This window comes from Pleurodeles waltl, chromosome 2_2, assembly GCF_031143425.1.
Source record: "Pleurodeles waltl isolate 20211129_DDA chromosome 2_2, aPleWal1.hap1.20221129, whole genome shotgun sequence".
NCBI classification, from domain to species: domain Eukaryota; kingdom Metazoa; phylum Chordata; class Amphibia; order Caudata; family Salamandridae; genus Pleurodeles; species Pleurodeles waltl.
This window is the reverse complement of record NC_090439.1, coordinates 706,279,010-706,299,181: the sequence shown is the minus strand read 5'-3', so window position 1 is coordinate 706,299,181 and position 20,172 is coordinate 706,279,010. Positions and strand designations below refer to the sequence as shown.

The 20,172-nt window shown below is 44.1% G+C and overlaps 1 protein-coding gene across 1 annotated transcript in view; it reads right to left on the bottom strand.

The window, feature by feature from the left end:
* The window catches only part of MTFR1 (mitochondrial fission regulator 1), a 252,410-nt gene that overhangs the window by 85,171 nt on the left and 147,067 nt on the right, over nucleotides 1–20,172 (bottom strand). The window contains exon 4 of the mRNA XM_069220259.1: nucleotides 800–912. Within this exon, the coding sequence (XP_069076360.1) occupies nucleotides 800–912 (113 nt within the window). The remainder of the gene's footprint in view (nucleotides 1–799; nucleotides 913–20,172) is intronic.

The following is a 20,172-nucleotide window of genomic DNA, read 5'->3' as shown; positions in this document are numbered from 1 at the left end:
CCTAAGAGAGTAATGGCACCTAACACCGTGGCGCCCTGCGTCTCTTTCCTGTAAATCCTTTACTTTCTACTGGGGCGTCAAAGCCCTCATTCACAGCTCTAGTACGGAGAGGCAGAAGACTGCTGTATTGTGCACTACGAAAAGCAAACCAGCAGCAAAATGGCTTCACAAAGAAGGGTAATTTAACACTTTTTTGCGCCCATTTATCCTACGTGATCCACAAACGATCGCTTTTAAAAACATTGTAGATAGTGCTGATCCTTTAAAACAGAACCATTCCACAGGCTCTTCTCTAAAAATCTATTAGTTGCAATTTCCAAACACGGACGAACTGAAATGCCAACGTTCATGTTTCAACCGGTTACTGCAGACTCCCAGAGACTGGTAGTACAGGGTCAATGAAGGTCATCCAAAACGCAAACAACAGTCCCAAGAAACGGTCAGGTGCACATATATCAATCCAGGTTATCGGTACGTGCCAAGAAGATTTAAGCGTCCATTATACATCATAGAGCAGCAACGCTAGTAAAGATAAACTTTACTTGTCGAACTATTTTAACGTAATTTTATTCAGCGGCGAGGTCTCTAGTTAGCTACTGTACCCAAACGTTTCGCAGCCTAAAAAACAGAGCGCACCCTGATCTTAATTCAAATTCTACCGATTAAAATATTCTGAATGAGGGAAACACGGACAGTAGTGAATGAGTCGGATTAGTTTCGCTTGCAGTGTTTTATGGATAATGACACAGTGGCACAAAGGTCTATCCTGTGTGATAGATACTGTGCGCACCGTCCTTACCTAAGCCGGGTAAAGGCCTCCCCATCCTCTTCAGCCACCCATCCCACATCAGCCAACGAAGCTACCGTACCATCGTCTCGGTGAAGGAATGTTTCTGCCGGGTACGGAATAATCTGAAATAAAATTAATTATATTATAAAAGTTCATCATCGCACACAAAGTACATTTAACGTTAATATATGAGGCCTAGTCCACTAGCTTCGAGGCAGAACTAATACACGGTGTGGTAATCAATGACAAGAACGTTAACTTGTGGCTGTAAAGGCAAAGAAATAACAAAACAGAAAACAAGCATACAACTACATTAGCTGGGTAACATGAATAACATACAATACAGGCTCGGACAGAAAATGTATGCCGGTCCAAGACAAAAATGCCCAAAAAGGAAAACCACAGGAACAATCAAAGACACTAAATATACACAAGTGGGAGAAGGGTTTTCTAATGCGCCATTTGCTTATCCCCTTTGGCTAATGTACAATCCCTGGGTTACCCCATTCTAACAGTTAAAGCAGAATATGTTTGGCAGCTAATTCTACGAGGTCAGGAATATATCTCCTTAAGTAACCAAGAAAGAGCAAGAGTCTCTGGAATCTAGTAAATTATTGGGCTCACACAAAAGGGTGCGAACACAAGGGTAGTAACAAGACCGGACAGGCGGATTAATTTAATAAAAAAATATATATTATTGGGTTTTGCCACATTCACAAACCACTGCATATTAACATTCAAACAGGGTGTGCTCAATAGGCATTAAAAACTATGACTTTTGGCATTAGTATATATAACTCGTCTATCAACATTCACTACTATCAAAGATAGCGATGCCCCCAACTGAATCTATGTGGTGTTGATGTGACAAAGACCCTTCTGGCCACTGGTTAGGAATACCTGCTGACGTCTGATTTAAAGAAATTCAATTATCAAACCGGCTGTCTCACACCATGCACTCACACAACTTGTTGAAATTTCCTACGTAGCTGGTACCTTGGTATAATCAACTCTACTGCTGCCATGTACCAGCCCATATAAATGGGGCCATTCCTTTAAGCCCAGTGCATGCAAATTACTCCACCTTTGTGCTATGCCTCTTTTGTCAAAATAAAACACAATTTATAAATAACTTCTGGTATGTGGTGGCACTGATCTGTCCATATTCAAAGCAACACTACGGCTGCCTTCAGGTCCAGGGAAGGTCCCAGCACTGCTTCCAGCTGTCTTATTACACTCCTCCAACACCTCTCAAAGATCCACATTGTGTGTAGCATTGTCTCTTTCTGACTACAGCATCATAGGCAAATATCTGTCACCCATCTTTCTAATTTTCCTTGGCAATACTCTTGTATGATACACCCTGAGGAGGACCTTCGACTGCACCAGGTGGAAGCCTGCCTTGACCAAAACTTTCCATGGAAATCCTACGGCTTCAATTCAGCCACCGTCTTAAGATTTGTATTTTCACTACTGTGAGGCCTACCTCTCTATTAGGTTAACACTGGGGATTCCTTATTTCATTTCATAAGCTGTAATTCTTGATTGATAAACAGTAGAAACGACATGTTTAGTTAAAAAAAAAAAAAAATTCTCTTCAATGGTAAAGCTGGATTTATTGTTACAATTTTGAAAATGCCACTTCAGAACGTTGTCATTTTCCTACTTATATCCCAGTGTGCCTGCAGTGTGTCTCGAAAACACATCTGGGTCAGGGTGGCACCTGGGAGTGTGCATTTCCTCTAGACAGTCATATACAAAGGGAGCTTAGGTGTGACTGATGTGCCATAAACAGCCTGAGGGGCCAACCTGGACAAGGTGGGAGTGGGGAGATGGGCACAACCTCGCACACCTCAATAAGCAGTGTTCTGTCACCACAAAGGGCTGAATACCTCCATATAGCAAGTCTAGAGCCAGGGCATGAAAAAAGGACCTCTATACACTTCAAAGACCCTTCTTTCAAGTCACCCCCCCACTTCAAAGGCACAACTGGGTATAAGTAGTGGACCTCTGACCCTACCAACTCAGTATACTACTGGACCTGTGAAGAACTCTGCCAGAAGGAAGGACTGCTATGCTGCTACAATGACTGCCACTTTGGACTGCTACTGCTCTGGAAAAACTGTTTTTCTGCTATGCTGCCCAGCTGCCTGCTCTACTGAGGAAAGACAGGACCCATCTCACTGAAACCCAGAGTGACTCCAAGGGCATGTTGGCTTGTCTACCTCTTCTAGGTCTCAAGGACATCAAAGACTTATCCTTGCAACAGCACCTTGACTTTGCTTGCCACCAGTCTTGCCCTGCCAAGTGATGCCAATTCAGGCCTTGGCCCTTGGAAGGAGGTATAAGGTGCTGCAACTTTCAAAATCTGCGCATCAATGCTGTTGCGCCATTCGGAACTAGCGCATCTACCTCGCCACAAGGATCACAGAAAATGAATTGCTGACTGCGCAGCGCATCACCTCCAGCTCCCAACGCATTTCTGACTTTGTGCTGCTTGGAACCGATGCATCGCCTACATCCAAAAGATCGACAATGATGTATCACCTACTCTGCTAGTGTAGTGTTTTAGCAGGCCAAGGCTGATCCCTATATCTGACCTGCACTCCATCATGGTCGGCCTGACTTTTCAGATTTGACCCAGTCCAGTGCTACTAGATAGCACCAGATTGCTCATTATGCTTCTAAGCATTATAATTAAGGTTATTCTTTAAAAATGTTATCTCAACTTCTACTTATAGGATTTTCGTCATTTTTATCTTATTTTGCTCATTAAATTAAGCCCTATTTTTCTAACATAGCGTGGATCTTTCTGTGGTGTTTTCACTATCTTACTGTTTGAAGTGTTTCACAAATACTTTACACATTGCCTCTCAGGTTAAGCCTGCCTGCTCTGTGCCAAGCTACCAGAGGGTGAGCACAGGTTAATTTATGGAGTGAATCTGACTTACCCCGACTAGGATTGTGGTTCCTGCTTGGACAGGGTGATACCTCTACTAACTAGAAGCACAACTTCTAACAAACTCTATTAGCCGCCAATTGGCCCTAGTGTTTTCCCTACATATAGCTATTGTAAAGCAGTCTCTATATCTTCCATTGCAATTGGCTCATCTAACCAAAGGCACAGACCCACTTGCAGATGTTGAGTTCTTCAGTCCAGGACAAAGTGTGCTATTAGGTCACCATCATTTGGACACAGATCATCTGGTAGAAGGTTGGAAATATCTCAGATATGTCACCCCCCCTGGATCATCACCCTCTCCACTGCCTTATCCTATGGCTATGCAGCAACCTACTCTCCCTTTTTCCCAGCTTTGACCCCGACATCACACAACTTTGCGTGCTAGGGTAGTGGATACGGGTTATTTTTCAAAGAATAAGGATTTGTATTGATCCTTTTTAATCTGTTAACACCTGGCTCCCAGGTCATCCAGACCCGCAACATAAACCTGTTCCATTTGCTGTATTTCCTCCTCCAGGTCTATGCATCTCTCCTTTCTTTCTCACATTTTGGCCACTATTGCAGAAATGAGATGCCGCCTTAACACTGGCTTGCCAACTTCTCACACTATCACCGCACTAGGTACAATGCCTATATTCATTTCAAAGTCTCACACAGTCTTATTTTTAATCTTTCTTCAGTTCCTCATCCAGAAGGTACCACAGATTCAGCATCCAACACCCCTAACCCCTCGCTTGCAAACAGTACTTTTTCATCACTAACAGAGTTATTGGAAATTTCTCTTGCTAGGTATGAGTCTTCCAGGAACCTGTCAACATACTGGTCACTTACAATTAAGTACTTTATTTATGAACTACCGCTGAACTATGACTTGTGCACTGCAGAGAAGAACGAGTAGGCTTTCTGCAAACTATTACAAACCCTGCACATGTCATGTAGTCCCACTACCCTGGCAAATTCCACAAGTGCGAGTGCTTCTGCTCTTCCCTAGTGTATATCTGGGAATTGTTTGACAACAAATTAAAGGCTTCTCCCACAAGCAGGACTACCTGTGGCAGTTCTAGTAAAAGGGAGCCCAGGACTTTTAGTAGGACTACCTGTGGCAGTTCTAGTAAAAGGGAGCCCAGGACTTTTAGTATTAAGGCCTGAAATTCCCAGCAAAATGTAGATCGATGATTAACAGTAGCTTCTCTCCAGCCTTTGACCCAGGACACCACTCACCCAGCCCAGTCTTCTGTAAGAGCAAGACCACAGATCCTAACAAGTATCACCACACACTTAAAACCACATGTGTAGCCCAAGTGACCAAGCAATGTACATCTGTCATGGTTTATAAACTATAAGTTGTTGCCCAACAGGTCTTGTGAAAGACTAGGTTGGCTTCATATATTGCTATGTGCTTCTGGATTACACCTCACAATTGTGCTGTCTGGACCATTCAAAGTTAAGTTTGGCATTTCAGTATTTAATATTGCTATGTGTTACACTCTGCAGATCTCATACAAACAAATTGTGCCCATGTTTTGATCCTTGGTTGTAGTTCTCTAATTAAACCCAACAGCTTTTAAACTAAACCCCTTCAAGTAGCCCACGCACTCATACCTTAGGTTTCAAACGAACATCGTGAAAATGCCTTTAGCCTAGACAGAACAATAGCTCTAAAACTCTTAACATACTGTGGCGCGGTTATGTCATCACATGAGTATTAGTAAAATAAAAATATATATTCCTGTCCTCAGTGTCTCCCAACAATGATCATTGGAATGGACTCACCAGCAAGACCACCAGAGAGGCCAAACATGTCCTAATCCACCAGCCCTCCAATCGCACGCAAGCTATGTAGTCATTTGACATAGCTTGCCCAACTGACATCATTGATGTTTCTCTAATTCTCCCTTCTTCCTTTCGATTCACAGTAGTCTTTCTTTACGTCCCAGGTATGTCTAGTGCGCCTCTGAGGGTTAAGACGTATGGGTGGAGCCTTTACAAACCCTGTGGTGCGGGTACCCTGGAGCGACACCAATCCATCCATTGGCTCCCCAGCACTCCTCTGTCCTTGCCGTGTGTCAGCCTAACGTATTGCCTCTGTAATTGAAGATGCAGATTGTAATAGCCCACATATGTGGAGCGAATGAGAGAGGGTGGTAGATGGCTTTAGGAGTGCATTGGGGCAATGTAGACTCTTTCTAATGAGAGAAGTCTTGCCAGTTACTTAGATGTTAGGATTGAGCAGCCAGTCCTCAATAAATAGTTCCATACTCAGGCTTTGCATTCAGGATTGTGATCACATCTGTCTAATACTAATCCACCTTGACCTATCCTCTAAGTATTCTAGGCACAACTGCAACATCAGGTTATAGTCTTGTATTTTTTTGCCTAATTGTTTGTATGATCTTAACACTTACTGTCACCTTTGAGGAGTTGCTCATTATGGGCCACCTAGTCATTTTTAAAAACTGGAGGTAGTAGGTTGATCTCAATGCTTACAACGTCAATTTTACGCTCCAGGGTGCTAGTCATGTCTCTCACCACCTTAAGTACGGGCTCAGAACTTCTCTACAAGTCTGGCACTTTGTTGGCTGTATTTATGTCAGACACTGCAAGAGCTGCATCTGCTGACTTACTGAGGAGAGATTACCATTTATTCATTTTATGTTGCTGGGCACATTCTGCCCGCTTCTTGTTATCCAAGTCAGTGCCTGAGTCTCTGCCACGGAGTCTCCTGTACCAGTCTCATAATAATACTGTCTGATGCGCCTTCCAACTCTCAGCTACTCTTGGGTAGTGCATCAAACATGCAGGGAGCACTCAAAGCTTTCTACATGGGTCCAACCATTGTAATGACCCCAGCTCTCCAGTGACCTATTTCCCTCTCTCCTCTGCCTGGCTGGTGATTGTTTAGCACTGTCGTAAGTTCTAGCTGGAGGCCAAGGGGAGATCTTCTCCCACCTTCAACTCAGTCCATATCAATCTCTGGGCAACACCACAACGCTTCCGTCGTAGGGCATGCTGTCCTTTCACTATTAATTGCCCCCACCGCCCCTGGAGCACCCTATATCACCCACCCCATTCTGCCAGTGCTGTCCTGCTGTTGGTATCTCAATTGATGGGCTGTGTGGTTCTGCATATAATATCTATGAGTCACCAACCAGTCTGTGTCCAAGTGCTCTGTGTCAGCATGACCTTGCAAAGGAGGGGGAAGCAGGTCAAGGCAGAGCAATCTACTTTCCTCTGCCTCCATTTTCCTTCCTCCAGTTTGCACCAACTCTGTGTGCTCGGTCCAGCACCGAGCAGTGATAAAGGCCAGCCACCTTGTTCCCATGACTTTCAAAGGCCGCATATGGATGAGAGGAGAAGCAACTTCACTCTGTGAACAGTGAGGCCGCCTGAGATGAGAACAGCAATTTCAGTCCACTCCAATGCCAGTGCATCCCTGCCCTGAGTCCCCAACTGTATTAATGTCTGTATACATGATGTTGATTTTTGTTATGGGTGAACACGGATAATATGTGAGCGCCATGACAAAGGCCTATCTCACCAAATATGCACTTTTTGGAACAGGGGGTGCCCAAAGCGCTACCCTCAATGGTGAAAAACGACTCCCTTTGCCAGGAGTTAAGAAGCACAAGTGCAGCAGTGGTAGCATACTATGCAGTGATCAGTTGACGTTAACAGGTCTTTTTACCTGTGTCACAGTGGTGAGGCCTACAGGCTCACTTAATTAAAGTTCTGCTGCCGTGTGTTTAACTCACACTTGGCCTATTTTGTTTTGGTGCATACAGCTGCTAAGTGCATGTCTGTTATGCAATTACTGGGTGTATGTGTGCCTGTGAATGGTACAATACAGGGATGCTACAGTGTTGTGCAGTACGTGTGTGTTATATACATGTGATGGTTGCATGTGTGCCTGTAAAAGATAAATTACATGGTAGACTCTGGGTTCTATTTTGGGAGATCCAGGGTTACCTGAGGAAAATTAGGAGGTAGAAGAATCACCCCAGGCATCTGTGGATTGCTGAATTCCTGTGAGCTGGGTGTGATACATTGAAGGAAGGGAGAGCCAGGCTCTTAAGTACACATAAAAGGGTCGTGGAAATATAACTCAGGAAGAAGATGGAACGGAGAAGAGAATCATAAAGAGTCAGCTTTCAGTAAATTGGCATTTAAAGAGGGGTTCAGGTTTGGCATTCTCTGAAAAAGTTAGTCACATCTGGTAGGTTGGTGCACCGGGAATTTCTCTCTAACATAAAAATTAATATAACAGCCACTTCTATTTGGCCACAGGAGCTCCCATCGCCCCGCCCAGCTACCAATTAATTACCACAATACCAGAGTGTTCTAATCGGCTGACCATAGCCATTGGGAATTTTTTGTTGTTGCAGCCATTATACGGTTTGGTTCCAGAGTAGAGTCCTGAAAATTGAAAAAGGGCATTTAAGGGGGCAGAGTGAGGAAAGACTGACTCGCAGGAAGGACCATGCATAGGTGGTCAAACTCCTGTTTTGTCGCTAGTACCTTGGTACGTACCTCTGTGGGAGCCAGCAAGACCCTGTGGTAGCAAGACTAAAAAAAATAATCAAAGGGAAAAAGGGAGGTTGGCAGGAGGGGCAAAGGGCCTGGCTGCAGGCCAACCCCTGTACTGCTTATACTACTACCCGTGTTTTCAAATCTAATATTACTTCTTGACTCCAGTCTAAACTACCATACTTTGACAGTTAAGGATGGACATGACAAAAAATTTTGCTATTTTTTTAAAGTAATGATGGTGGCTCGAAAGAAAAATAGTTTTGATTTTTTTTTAAACCTTTTAAAAAATGTTTCTGTACTTTTTACGGGCGGGCGCAAAGCGCTCCGTCCCGTGTTGTAATCTCTCTCTGGATTTCAAACCACACCCATGTCACGTCAGTTTCTTTCATTGGTTCGTGGGCTTGCCTTTTAAAATCTGCTTGCTTTCATTAGTGAAAGGCATGCATAAGTCATGCCTTTTCCGGTGTTTAGCCCTCCTCGAGCGCAGCGACTAAGTACTGAAAACAAATGAGGCTCCACGTTTTCTGTCCGGTTTCTAGACTACTTTTTCTTTATTTTCGCAGCACGATCTCGCTGGTCAGAAGTCGAGCACTTTGCATGACATCAACCCTGTTGTATAGTTAATTGCCTTTTGCCGGTTACGTAGATAATTGCACTTTTGCCGGTTACATGGATAAATTGCACTTTTGCCGGTTACATGGATAAATTGCACTTTTGCCGATAGGTTTCACTACGAGTGAACTTTTATTTCCCTTTGTGTGTCTGCTTTGCACTAATGGCGGCTGTCAGCTCGCTTAGTTCGTTATGTGAAACTGTGATTTTCATTTTCAATTTATGTGGTAAGAAAATTCCGGTTAGGAGTTTACAATGCTAATTGCTCTAGCTCAAGCAAACGCGAGACCGGTTGCATTGCAAATGCTTGTTATTTTTGGGGATTAAAACAGAAATAACTGAAAGATAGGGTGTCTGAACTTGTCCATCATCTGTTATTTTTATATTTGTCACCCCAAGTGGGAAGGGTATGCCCAGACGTGGGTCCCGTGCTTGTTATGCCACCAGATTCAAGCTAGCCTGGCTGATGAATGGTGATACCCTGAAACTGGTCCCAGGATGCTTTTTTCTGGTCCAGGGAGGACCTAGCCTGGCAGTTCAGGCTGGACTGTTCCCATAGGGAACAGGGTCAAGACTGATTTGCATATGGCTGGGTCCAAACTGGAATGGCATGTGTAGGAAGTTGGCTCTGTATGTACTATTTCAAAGTAAGAAATAGTATGCACAGAGTCAAAGGGTTCCCTTTAGAGGTAAGATAGTGGCAAACAGAGATAATTCTAATGCTCTATTTTGTGGTAGTGTGGTCGAGCAGTAGGCTTATCAGAGGGTAGTGTTAAGCATTTGTTGTACACACACAGGCAATAAATGGGGAACACACACTCAAAGACAATTCCAGGCCAGTAGGTTTTTATATAGAAAAATATATTTTCTTAGTTTATTTTAAGAACCACAGGTTCAAGATTTACAAACAATACTTTAAATGAAAGGTATTTCACTTAGGAACTTTAGTAACTTTGAATTAGCAAAATAGCATATACAGTTGTCACACAAATGGAAATAAGCTATTTTAAAACTAGACAGTGCAATTTTCAACAGTTCCTGGGGGAGGTAAATGTTTGTTAGTTTTGCAGGTAAGTAAACCACCTACAGGGTTCAAAGTTGGGTCCATGGTAGCCCACCGTTGGGGGTTCAGAGCAACCCCAAAGTTACCACACCAGCAGCTCAGGGCTGGTCAGGTGCAGAGGTCAAAGTGGTGCCCAAAACGCATAGGCTTCAATGGAGAAGGGGGTGCCCCGGTTCCAGTTTGCAAGCAGGTAAGTACCCGCGTCTTCGGAGGGCAGAGCAGCGGGGTTTTGGAGGGCACCGGGGGACACACAAGTCAGCACAAAAAGTACACCCTCAGCGGCACGGGGCGGCCGGGTGCAGTGTGCAAACAGGCGTCGGGTTCGCAATAGGTTTCAATGGGAGACTAAGGGGTCTCTTCAGCGATGCAGGCAGGCAAGGGGGGGCTCCTCGGGGTATCCACCACCTGGGCAAGGGAGAGGGCCACCTGGGGGTCGCTCCTGCACTGGAGGTCGGATCCTTCAGGTCCTGCGGGTGCAGTGTCTTTACCAGGCGTCGGGTCTTTGAAGCAGGCAGTCGCGGTCAGGGGGAGCCTCGGGATTCCCTCTGCAGGCGTCGCTGTGGGGGCACAGGGGGGTCAACTCTGGCTACTCACGGTCTCGTAGTCGCCGGGGAGTCCTCCCTGCGGTGTTTGTTCTCCACAAATCGAGCCGGGGGCGTCGGGTGCAGAGTGCAAAGTCTTACGCTTCCGGCGGGAACCATGTGTTGTTTCAAAGTTGCTTCTTTGTTGCTAAGTTGCAGTCTTTGTGGAACAGAGCCGCTGTCCTCAGGAGTTCTTGGTCCTTCTAGATGCAGGGTAGTCCTCTGAAGCTTCAGAGGTCGCTGGACCCTGTGGAACGCGTTGCTGGAGCAGTGTCTTTAGAAGTGGGGAGACAGGCCGGTAGAGCTGGGGCCAAAGCAGTTGGTGTCTCCGTCTTCTCTGCAGGTTTTTCAGCTCAGCAGTCCTTCTTCATCTTAGGTTGCAGGAATCTATCTTGCTGTGTTCTGGGAGTCCCTAAATACTCAATTTAGGGGTGTGTTTAGGTCTGGGGGGGTCAGTAGCCAATGGCTACTAGCCCTGAGGGTGGCTACACCCTCTTTGTGCCTCCTCCCTGAGCGGAGGGGGGCACATCCCTAATCCTATTGGGGGAATTCTCCATCTGCAAGATGGAGGATTTCTAAAAGTCAGTCACCTCAGCTCAGGACACCTTAGGGGATGTCCTGACTGGCCAGTAACAACTCCTTGTTTTTCTCATTATCTCCTCCGGCCTTGCCGCCAAAAGTGGGGCCGTGGCCGGAGGGGGCGGGCAACTCCACTAGCTGGAGTGTCCTGGGGTGCTGTAATAAAGGGGGTGAGCCTTTGAGGCTCACCACCAGGTGTTCCAGTTCCTGCAGGGGGAGGTGAGAAGCACCTCCACCCAGTACATGCTTTGTTACTAGCCACAGAGTGACAAAGGCACTCTCCCCATGTGGCCAGCAACATGTCTTGTGTGTGGCAGGCTGCTAAAACTAGTCAGCCCACACTGGTAGTCGGTTAAGGTTTCAGGGGGCACCTCTAAGGTGCCCTCTGGGGTGTATGTTACAATAAAACGTACACTGGCATCAGTGTGCATTTATTGTGCTGAGAAGTTTGATACCAAACTTCACAGTGTAGCCATTATGGTGCAGACCATATACTCTTATGGCTACCCTGCACTTACAATGTCTAAGGTTTTGTTTAGACACTGTAGGGGCATGGTGCTCATGCACTTATGCCCTCACCTATGGTATAGTGCACCCTGCCTTAGGGCTGTAAGGCCTGCTAGAGGGGTGACTTACCTATATCTATAGGCAGTGTGAGGTTGGCATGGCACCCTGAGGGGAGTGCCATGTCGACTTAGTCATTTTATCCCCACTAGCACACACAAGCTGGCAAGCAGTGTGTCTGTGCTGAGTGAGGCGTCCCCAGGGTGGCATAAGACATGCTGCAGCCCTTAGAGACCTTCCCTGGAATCAGGGCATTTGGTACCAGAGGTACCAGTTACTAGGGACTTACCTGGATGCCAGGGTGTGCCAATTGTGGAAACAAAAGTACAGGTTAGGGAAAGAACACTGGTGCTGGGGCCTGATTAGCAGGCCTCAGCACACTTTCAAATCATAACTTGGCATCAGCAAAGGCAAAAAGTCAGGGGGTAACCATGCCAAGGAGGCATTTCCTTACACCATGGCAAGCAAAAAAACTGATTGATTAAACCCAGATCTGTGACTGGGGTGAATGTGATTTGCTCTGCATTCCGTCCATCATCTGTTCTTTTTATATTTGAACTTGGAAAGAGACATAAAAAAGCAATAATAGGAAGCCTGGTGAGCTACCACCAGGTTCTTCCAAACTGTGGAAATCTGCTCGCCAGGAGAAACTAATTTGCTATAGTCCGTACAAAAGATTTCCAGCTCTGCCAAAGCACGAATCACAGCCCTGCTGTTGGGGTACAAGGACATCCAGGGAACAAATCTCCAGAAGCCAGCATGTGCTGGAGGGCTATGACAGATGTAATGCCCCCTGCTCCTCCTCTTTGCTGCATTGAACTTAGTGAATTCCACCAGTTAAGTTCCTTATACATCCTGGAAGTAACAGAGGAGTACTTTTTCTCCATCCTGCTGTTGAACTCCTTGCCACATACTTTCAGGGGTGTGGAGTTTCAATCGCCAGACGCCATGGACATGAGGATTCCTGTTGAGGACATGAGGTTTTATTATGTCATTAGTCCTCCTGACATCTGTACATACTCTTTTGCACTTGCACAACTAATATAGTCACATCAGTTACTCAGATTCCATCAGAAAAGTTAGTAAATGCATATTTGATGATCAAGTTATGCCTAGCTGCGGCAGATTTAGAAGAGCACCTATAGCGAAAGTGACCAAGGGGCACAGAACCAGTGGAAATGATGTTATGGAACATGTGAGGTGCTGGGGGTGTGGGGATGGCTTGGTGTTAGGTTATGTGGGGGGGGGGGGGGAGGGGGAGTGTGTGTGAATGCATAGACATATTCACTGCACTTTATTTAGTGGAAATCTACGTATGTAGCAATGCAGTGGAGTATATGAACAGGAAGTCTAAGATTACCTTGTTGTGACCGAATAGGACTGAAGGGCTATGCTCTATGATGAATAAATCAAAGTGATATGGGTCCTATGACATTGGAGTGGAAAGGCAAATTATTTACTGTTTATATAAAGCAAACAGTGTTGAAAGTAATACTTTATAAGAGTTTGCAAGAACAAAGACGTGGGGGATGGCAAATTGAATTTGGTGGTTGCAGTTTACTAGTAATATGGCCTTGCAAGCCCTTCCAACTTTTATAGAGTACATGGGACAAGTGGAATTTTTACAGGGCTAGAAGACTATTGTGGCACCTTGTCCGTAGGACAAGTACACTTTTAAAAAAAAATCCGAAACCCTGTATTTTGCATGTGACTTTCTTGAAAGTGACCTTCTCACAAGGTGGAATTTTCAAAAACTCCCAAATTATGGATTCAAGAATGCATCTTCACTTTTCTCCTCACTCGTCGCAGAATCTTGAGGTTTAAAGAGGTCTACTACTAATGACAATTTCCAAGTTATTTTTGGTATAATGCCCCCCCTTTCTTCCCGCCCCTAAAAAAAAAAAAAAGAAAAAGAGGCAAATCAGATTGCCCAAGGGGTGAGTCAAGTGACAGTCAAATCCCTAATGCAGGCAACCAGGCTGAACTCCTTGCAATTGCATAAATAGACTCACACCCATCAGATGTGATTTAGCTGGAAGTTCCTACTACTACACTACTGTAATATCGAAAAATGCAGTAATTTAAATAGAAACTACAAAATCTATTTCTTATTTGGGCCTGTCAGGAAACCCCTTGGCTCAAACTTTCAACTAAATGAACCATTCATTCAAGCTAAACTTCGTTTAAAACTATTGGGTCCTGCTGTACATTTTTGTACTCAGAAATGGAAGTAAAGGCCTTGGGAGAGTCACATGACACCAGGGGTGCAGCAAGAACTAAACTTCCAAGGGTGGGTCAACAGGTCACCCAACGAAGGTGGCATTGGAGCAGCTATCCTTAGATTGTATAAAAGAAAATATAGTGATACATTGTGCGTTTTAAACATTTTGGTCAAACCAGATATGATTACAACAAACATGTTTTAGTGGATGTGTGTATGTTGATGGGCTACGGATATATCTTTAAAAAGGGGAACAACTGATTTGGCTGCTAAAAAGCAGCTTGTACAGACTCCAATACAAAGCACTTTAGAACCAGTTTTGAATAGTTGTTTTATGACAAAAATTCTCTAAGAATTCCTTCAGTGAAACGGGAATGAGTTCTTTTCATCTTTAAGGAAATGAGTTCTTTTCATCTTTACAAAGATGCTTCTGTCTATTGACCAATGGTACGTTTTCAGCCATCTTATTGGGACACTGCAATCTATGCTCGTTTGAGGCTGCACTCTTGTACAGGTTTCAGAATATTGAGCCTACTGACTTAATGCACCTGGTTTTGGAATGGGTGACTGGCAGGTCTCCACTTCGATTCCTAATGCATCTTCCAGTCTTCCTGGGACTGAAAAAGGGAGAGCCAACCAGTTGGCAATACTACTGTCCGTTAGTTAATCTGCCAGGATTTTGAGGTATTCTAAATCAACTAAAATAGTTGTAAGCGCCTTAAATCAAGTAGTTCTCTTTTAGCAGTTCTCATATCAGATGACCGAGCTATACCCAAGCAGGAAGCAATCAGACCTAAAGAAAGGGAAAAAAGGTGACCGAAATAACTTTGCAACAAAGCGTACTGTCAAGCTCCAGAACATACATAATGTGAACTGTGTAACAGGCACTGTCCTGCAAACTAATCATGTCTTTTTACAACAATAATGCATTCAAGTTTGTTCTCAAGACCCGAGCACATACAGGGGGTCATTCTGACCGGCAAGAATGACGGAAGCACCGCCAACAGGCTGGCGGTGCTTCAAATCATATTCCGACCGCGGCGGTAAAGCCGCGGTCGCCCCCGCCGGGGCCAGCAGTTTTCTGCCGTTTTTGCCCCGGCTGGGAGAAGCGCTGCCCTGGGGATTCTGACCCCCTTACCGCCAGCCTGTTTCTGGCGGTAAGGGGTGTCCTGGGGCCCCCTAACAGGGCCCCAGCCAGCTTTTCACTGTCTGCCTAGCAGACAGTGAAAAGCGCGACGGGAGCAACTGCACCCGTCGCACGGCCGCAACACCGCCGGCTCCATTTGGAGCCGGCTCCTGTGTTGCGGCCTCATTCCCGCTGGGCGGCGGGCGCTAACTTGGTTAGCGTCCAGCGGGAATGTCAGAATGGGGGCTGTGTATATTTGGCCGCATGGCGGCCAAATGGCGGTTTCCGCCTGGCGGACGGCGATAGCCGCCCGCCAAGGTTGGAATGACCCCCACAGTGTTATATCCCAAAAAATACCAAGGTTTTAAATTCTACAGATTTAATGGACAGAATACATTTCAACATGTTACAACTTTCTCCAAAATTCCCTTCAGAGGAATGATCATATTTTCTGATGGGTGTTCTTAAACGTATGTACTAACTATAGCAACTAGTATGGCCTGGGTAGAGAAAGGGACAAACTTGAATGGGGCAGAAGAGACACCATGTAGAAAATCTGATTACCACTTTGTCGTTATAAGACTGGAACACGTAGTGCACAAAGTAGTGTTTAAGTTGTGAAATGCTTTTGCACTTCTAACCTATTATATCCATTATCAGAGTTATACTGCTTTTGATAGATAGACCTAGGCTAAGTTTGATGTCAGAATAAGATTTCAGAAGCCTTTTGATGCCAAAATTTACTAGGCTGATGATATAAGACCCAGTGATGTAATCTCTACACATGGGAAGTGCTGTGCACTTCCACTGCACTGAACACTATTCCGGAGAAAAAACACATACAGCATAAGTTAAAACAAATTCTACATTCTATACTGGTCTTACAATGCACTCTGAGAAACTGATCATAGAGGTGTTTGTTTTAGGCGGAAGAGGTGCTCCTCAGTTAGACATATATTGTGTGCTCAGATCTATTGGTATACTGAGCTACCTCTTAATGTACCCATAGGTCAGGTGTTAGACACCTAAGCTACCCCTCAACTGACAATGCTCCATCACCAAAAGAACAAGAGCCATGAACAAGCTTGACGTCTTCTAAAATTGGCCTGCATTTAGTGCCTGAGGGCAACCACTAAATTTATTGGAAACCAGTACTTAAATATATTAAGACTTCTAAAGAACAACAAACACTCTAAGGCATCTTTGTACCAAATTGACTAGTAACTCCACAAAAAATATGAAGAAATCAATAAAATAGTTACATTTAAAGACCCATCCTGAATATTGAATTGTCCTATTTTGTGCAGGCCAAGAAGGAGTGCATTCCAAATAAAGGAATCAATAAAAGAGAAATAACATTCCCCTTTATGCCTCCCACCGAGCCTTTCTATATCAGGGGACCAATTGCAGACGGGAAGAGCCAAAATAAGGGAATTGCTTAGATGTGGAAACAAACATATAACAAACATTTGCAATGCACTGGGTCTCGCATTTGCTTGAGTTAGAGCTATTAGAGTTGTGAACTCCTAACCTGACTTTTCTTGCCACATAAACTGAAAATGAAAAATAAAACTGTTACACATAAGCGAGCCGAGTGCCGCCATGAGCACACTTGTGAAGGAGACACACGAAAGGAAAAAAGAAGTTCGCTCGCATAAACATATCAACAAAAGTGCAATCAGCCATGTAACAGGGTCGATGTCCAAGCCAGTAACCAAACAGCCCAAGGAGGGACAAATGTGAAGCATTTACCAATGATAAAGGATTTTTGAAAGGCAAGCCTATGAACAAGCGATAGTGATGGGCGTGAGGTGGGTGTGGTTAAAAGCCCAGATACATACCAACACGTCAGAAAAGCAGCGCGCTGCTATGCTCAACCTTAACAGTATTGGGACTGTTTCATAATAGGCTCTGTGGACTAAGTAGACAGCTGTATAATGGATCCTTCTAAAAACTGGCCACATTGCAGCTCGTAGCAAACCACAAAGAACCTATCAAATTTACTGAAATTCATGACAAGTCACTTTCCCATATTCTGAATGCCTTGAAGCTTGTAAAGATCAGACTCAGGAAGGCCAATGTAAAAAGCATTGGCATAGTTCACTCTAGAAATGATGGTGGTATTAACGATGAAGAACACACACACACACACACACACACACACACACACACACACAAAAAGAAAGAAATCAGTGCAAATAAAAACCCAAAGATTAAGCAATGTTGTAGTTATGTGTTGAAATGAGAAGAACTAAAGTCTAAAAAAAGAAAAGCTAGGAAAAAAAAAACACAAATTCCCCAGGCATAGTTTAGTCAACTAACTATAACTAGCACCCAAGCCACACTGCTCATGATCTCACATATTTTATCACTCATGGAATGATAAAAGACATCACTGATGATTCCTTGATGAAATCTCAAATGACCTCACTGATGACACCTCACTTCTGAAAACTATCCAATTTTGACAGTGTGCTCCAAGCATTGTGGACTGACAATACAAACTACACATAAGCCTATTTTTTTTTAGGGTCGAGCCTGCGTCTCATGCGCTTGCGCATGCGTATCGCTAGCAAGACGCTTTAGGAATTAGAAAAGGGCTCAGAGCCCCGTCCACGTCACGTCAGTGTCTTTCATTGGTTCGTGGGCTTGCCTGTTAGAATCTGCTTGCTTTAATTAGTGGGAGGCACGCATACGTCATGCCTTTTCTGGTCGTTAACCCTCCTCAAGCGCAGCGACCAAGTACAGAAAACATGCACAGCTCGCTGTTTCCCGTCAGGTTTGTGCACTACTTTTTCTCTATTTTCGCAGCGCGATCTCGCTTGGCAGAAGTCAAGCGCTTTGCATATTATTGACCCTGTTACACAGTTAATTGCACTTTTGCTGGTTACGTACATAATTGCACTTTTGCGGATAGGTTTCATTACGAGTGAACTGTAGCAACGCGATCGCGCTGTTTTTTTTTTTTTAACGTGGCAAGAAAAATCCGGTTGGGAGTTTACAACTGGTAATAGCTGTAACTCGGACAAATGCGAGACCCTAGTGCATTGCAAATGCTTTTTATTTTTATTCCCAATCAAGTGATAATGGCTATGACCTTAAGCGACCTGTAGCAACCTTAAGGGCTCCAAGACACCGCACGCCATTGAACTCACCATATTTGTGAAAGCCACCCACTTTTAACAGATATTTATCCACTTAAAAAATGCCTCCATGTACCTTAAAGGGGGTCACCAACTTTTTAAACCTTGAAAACACTAATAAAAACGTTCATTCTCCATTCACCTAAATGAAATCAATCTCAACACCTCACATGACCTGCAATTATGAGTCACTAGACTGACAGGTATGCATTAGGCACTGAGAAGCCACTTTCAGCTAGGCAATACGGACAACCTTCCGAAGTTTGGTAAGGTACATCACACATATTAGTGACATAAATAGATATGGGTACAACCTTAGAGACATGGCAGCAGCCACACTGAGCTATGACATCTCTAAGTGGGTCAACCCTGTAATGTACATATAACAACACACAATGCCCAGTGCTTAAATTTGTAAGTAAAAACATGCCGGTGCTCAGAGCTTTCCTCTGAAACACGCGGCTGCTGTATTTAAATGTGCAAGCACGGAATACTGAGACAGCGTAATCCTGAAGCCATCTTGGGCCTCTTTAATCCATTTAAAGCCACTCCCTTCCCCTTCAGCTCACTCTTACAGCTTTCTGCTTTCTCAGTTTGTGGCGCTTTTTCGTTTTTCTCTTCCTCTCTCTTTGCCATGTGTCTTTTGCTCACAGTAAAGGCTTGGGGCAGAAAAATAAGTGCCGGCCCTCAAAATGAACTGCTGGTGCCCCGCACTGGAAACCACTGGCTCAAATTAAGCACTTACAATGCCTCAAAATAATAAGGAAGTTCTGAAAATGTCCACATCTTATAAATGTCCAGTTGACATAGAATCTGTCTACAGCAGTGAATGACATAAGTTTAACACAGGAATGTGCTGAGACATCCAGAGGTCAATATTTGATTGTAAACATAAGCTTTGGCAACAGGCTTTCCCAGTTATCCACACCTACCTAACGTGTGTCCATAACTCATACAGGCTCTGCTCAAACTTTCACTTGTTTAAAATGTAGTGCTTGTAAACCATGCACCATATAACTTTCGTCAATTAGAACTAAAGTATACCTGGGGAACGTCAGGGGTTTTTCATATTCTAAATGTTAACTACAATGTCACTATATTTTTGGGGGGGTAGAGGGGTGTCGGTGCGCGCACACAGATACTCATATATAGATATCCATACATTCACACACAACTTCAACACTGTATGGCCAATCCCCTTCACAAACTGTGAACGTAGTCAGGTTATATCTGTGCAACTTAAACTGCATACATTCAGTGTAATTTGTGCAAGCAATTTGTGACTCCAGTAGTGCATAAAATGTGCTTCGTTTTGAATCTGCAGTTCGTCCATTCGAAAAAGGTAACTCCTGGTCCATTATGTCCATACAGACACCATTATGTCCTGTTTTGTCTAAGTAGTACCACAGTCAAGTTCAACCACCTATATACCCTTTAATATGGCCAGGTGCTGTTTATTTCCTGTATCAGAATGCTGCTTTATTAATTTCTTTAAGTTGTCCCTCTTAGTGGACCAGCTGCCACCTGCCTGATTTTAAAACCTCTGCATGCTTTGCCAATGCCATTCCTCTATTATATACCTTAAATGTTTCCCAAACAGTTGCATGAGACTAAACCAATGATATATTTAATATAACAATGTGGCTATAGAGGAGTGTGTTTCACCTCTAAATACCTCACCCTCAAAAGCTTCTGACAGGAAGGGCAAATGTCGGTAGACTGGTCACTTAATAGAAAGATCTAGCGCTGGTGACTGATCTTAAAGTGTACGAGAGAGATATACTGGAGCTTAGGATAAGTCTGATAGAATTTTATTAGACTAACCAATAGTCAAATTGGGAGTAAGCATTATGTACTGAGGAGTACATCAGCTACTCTACCACATGTATCCTACAGCAAAACACTAATACTAAAATATCCATATTCTTTGAGTAGCGTTTGATGGCTGTGAAATAGTGGCTCTAGACCTGCCTCTACCAGGATCGAGGGTATGAATTAACTCAT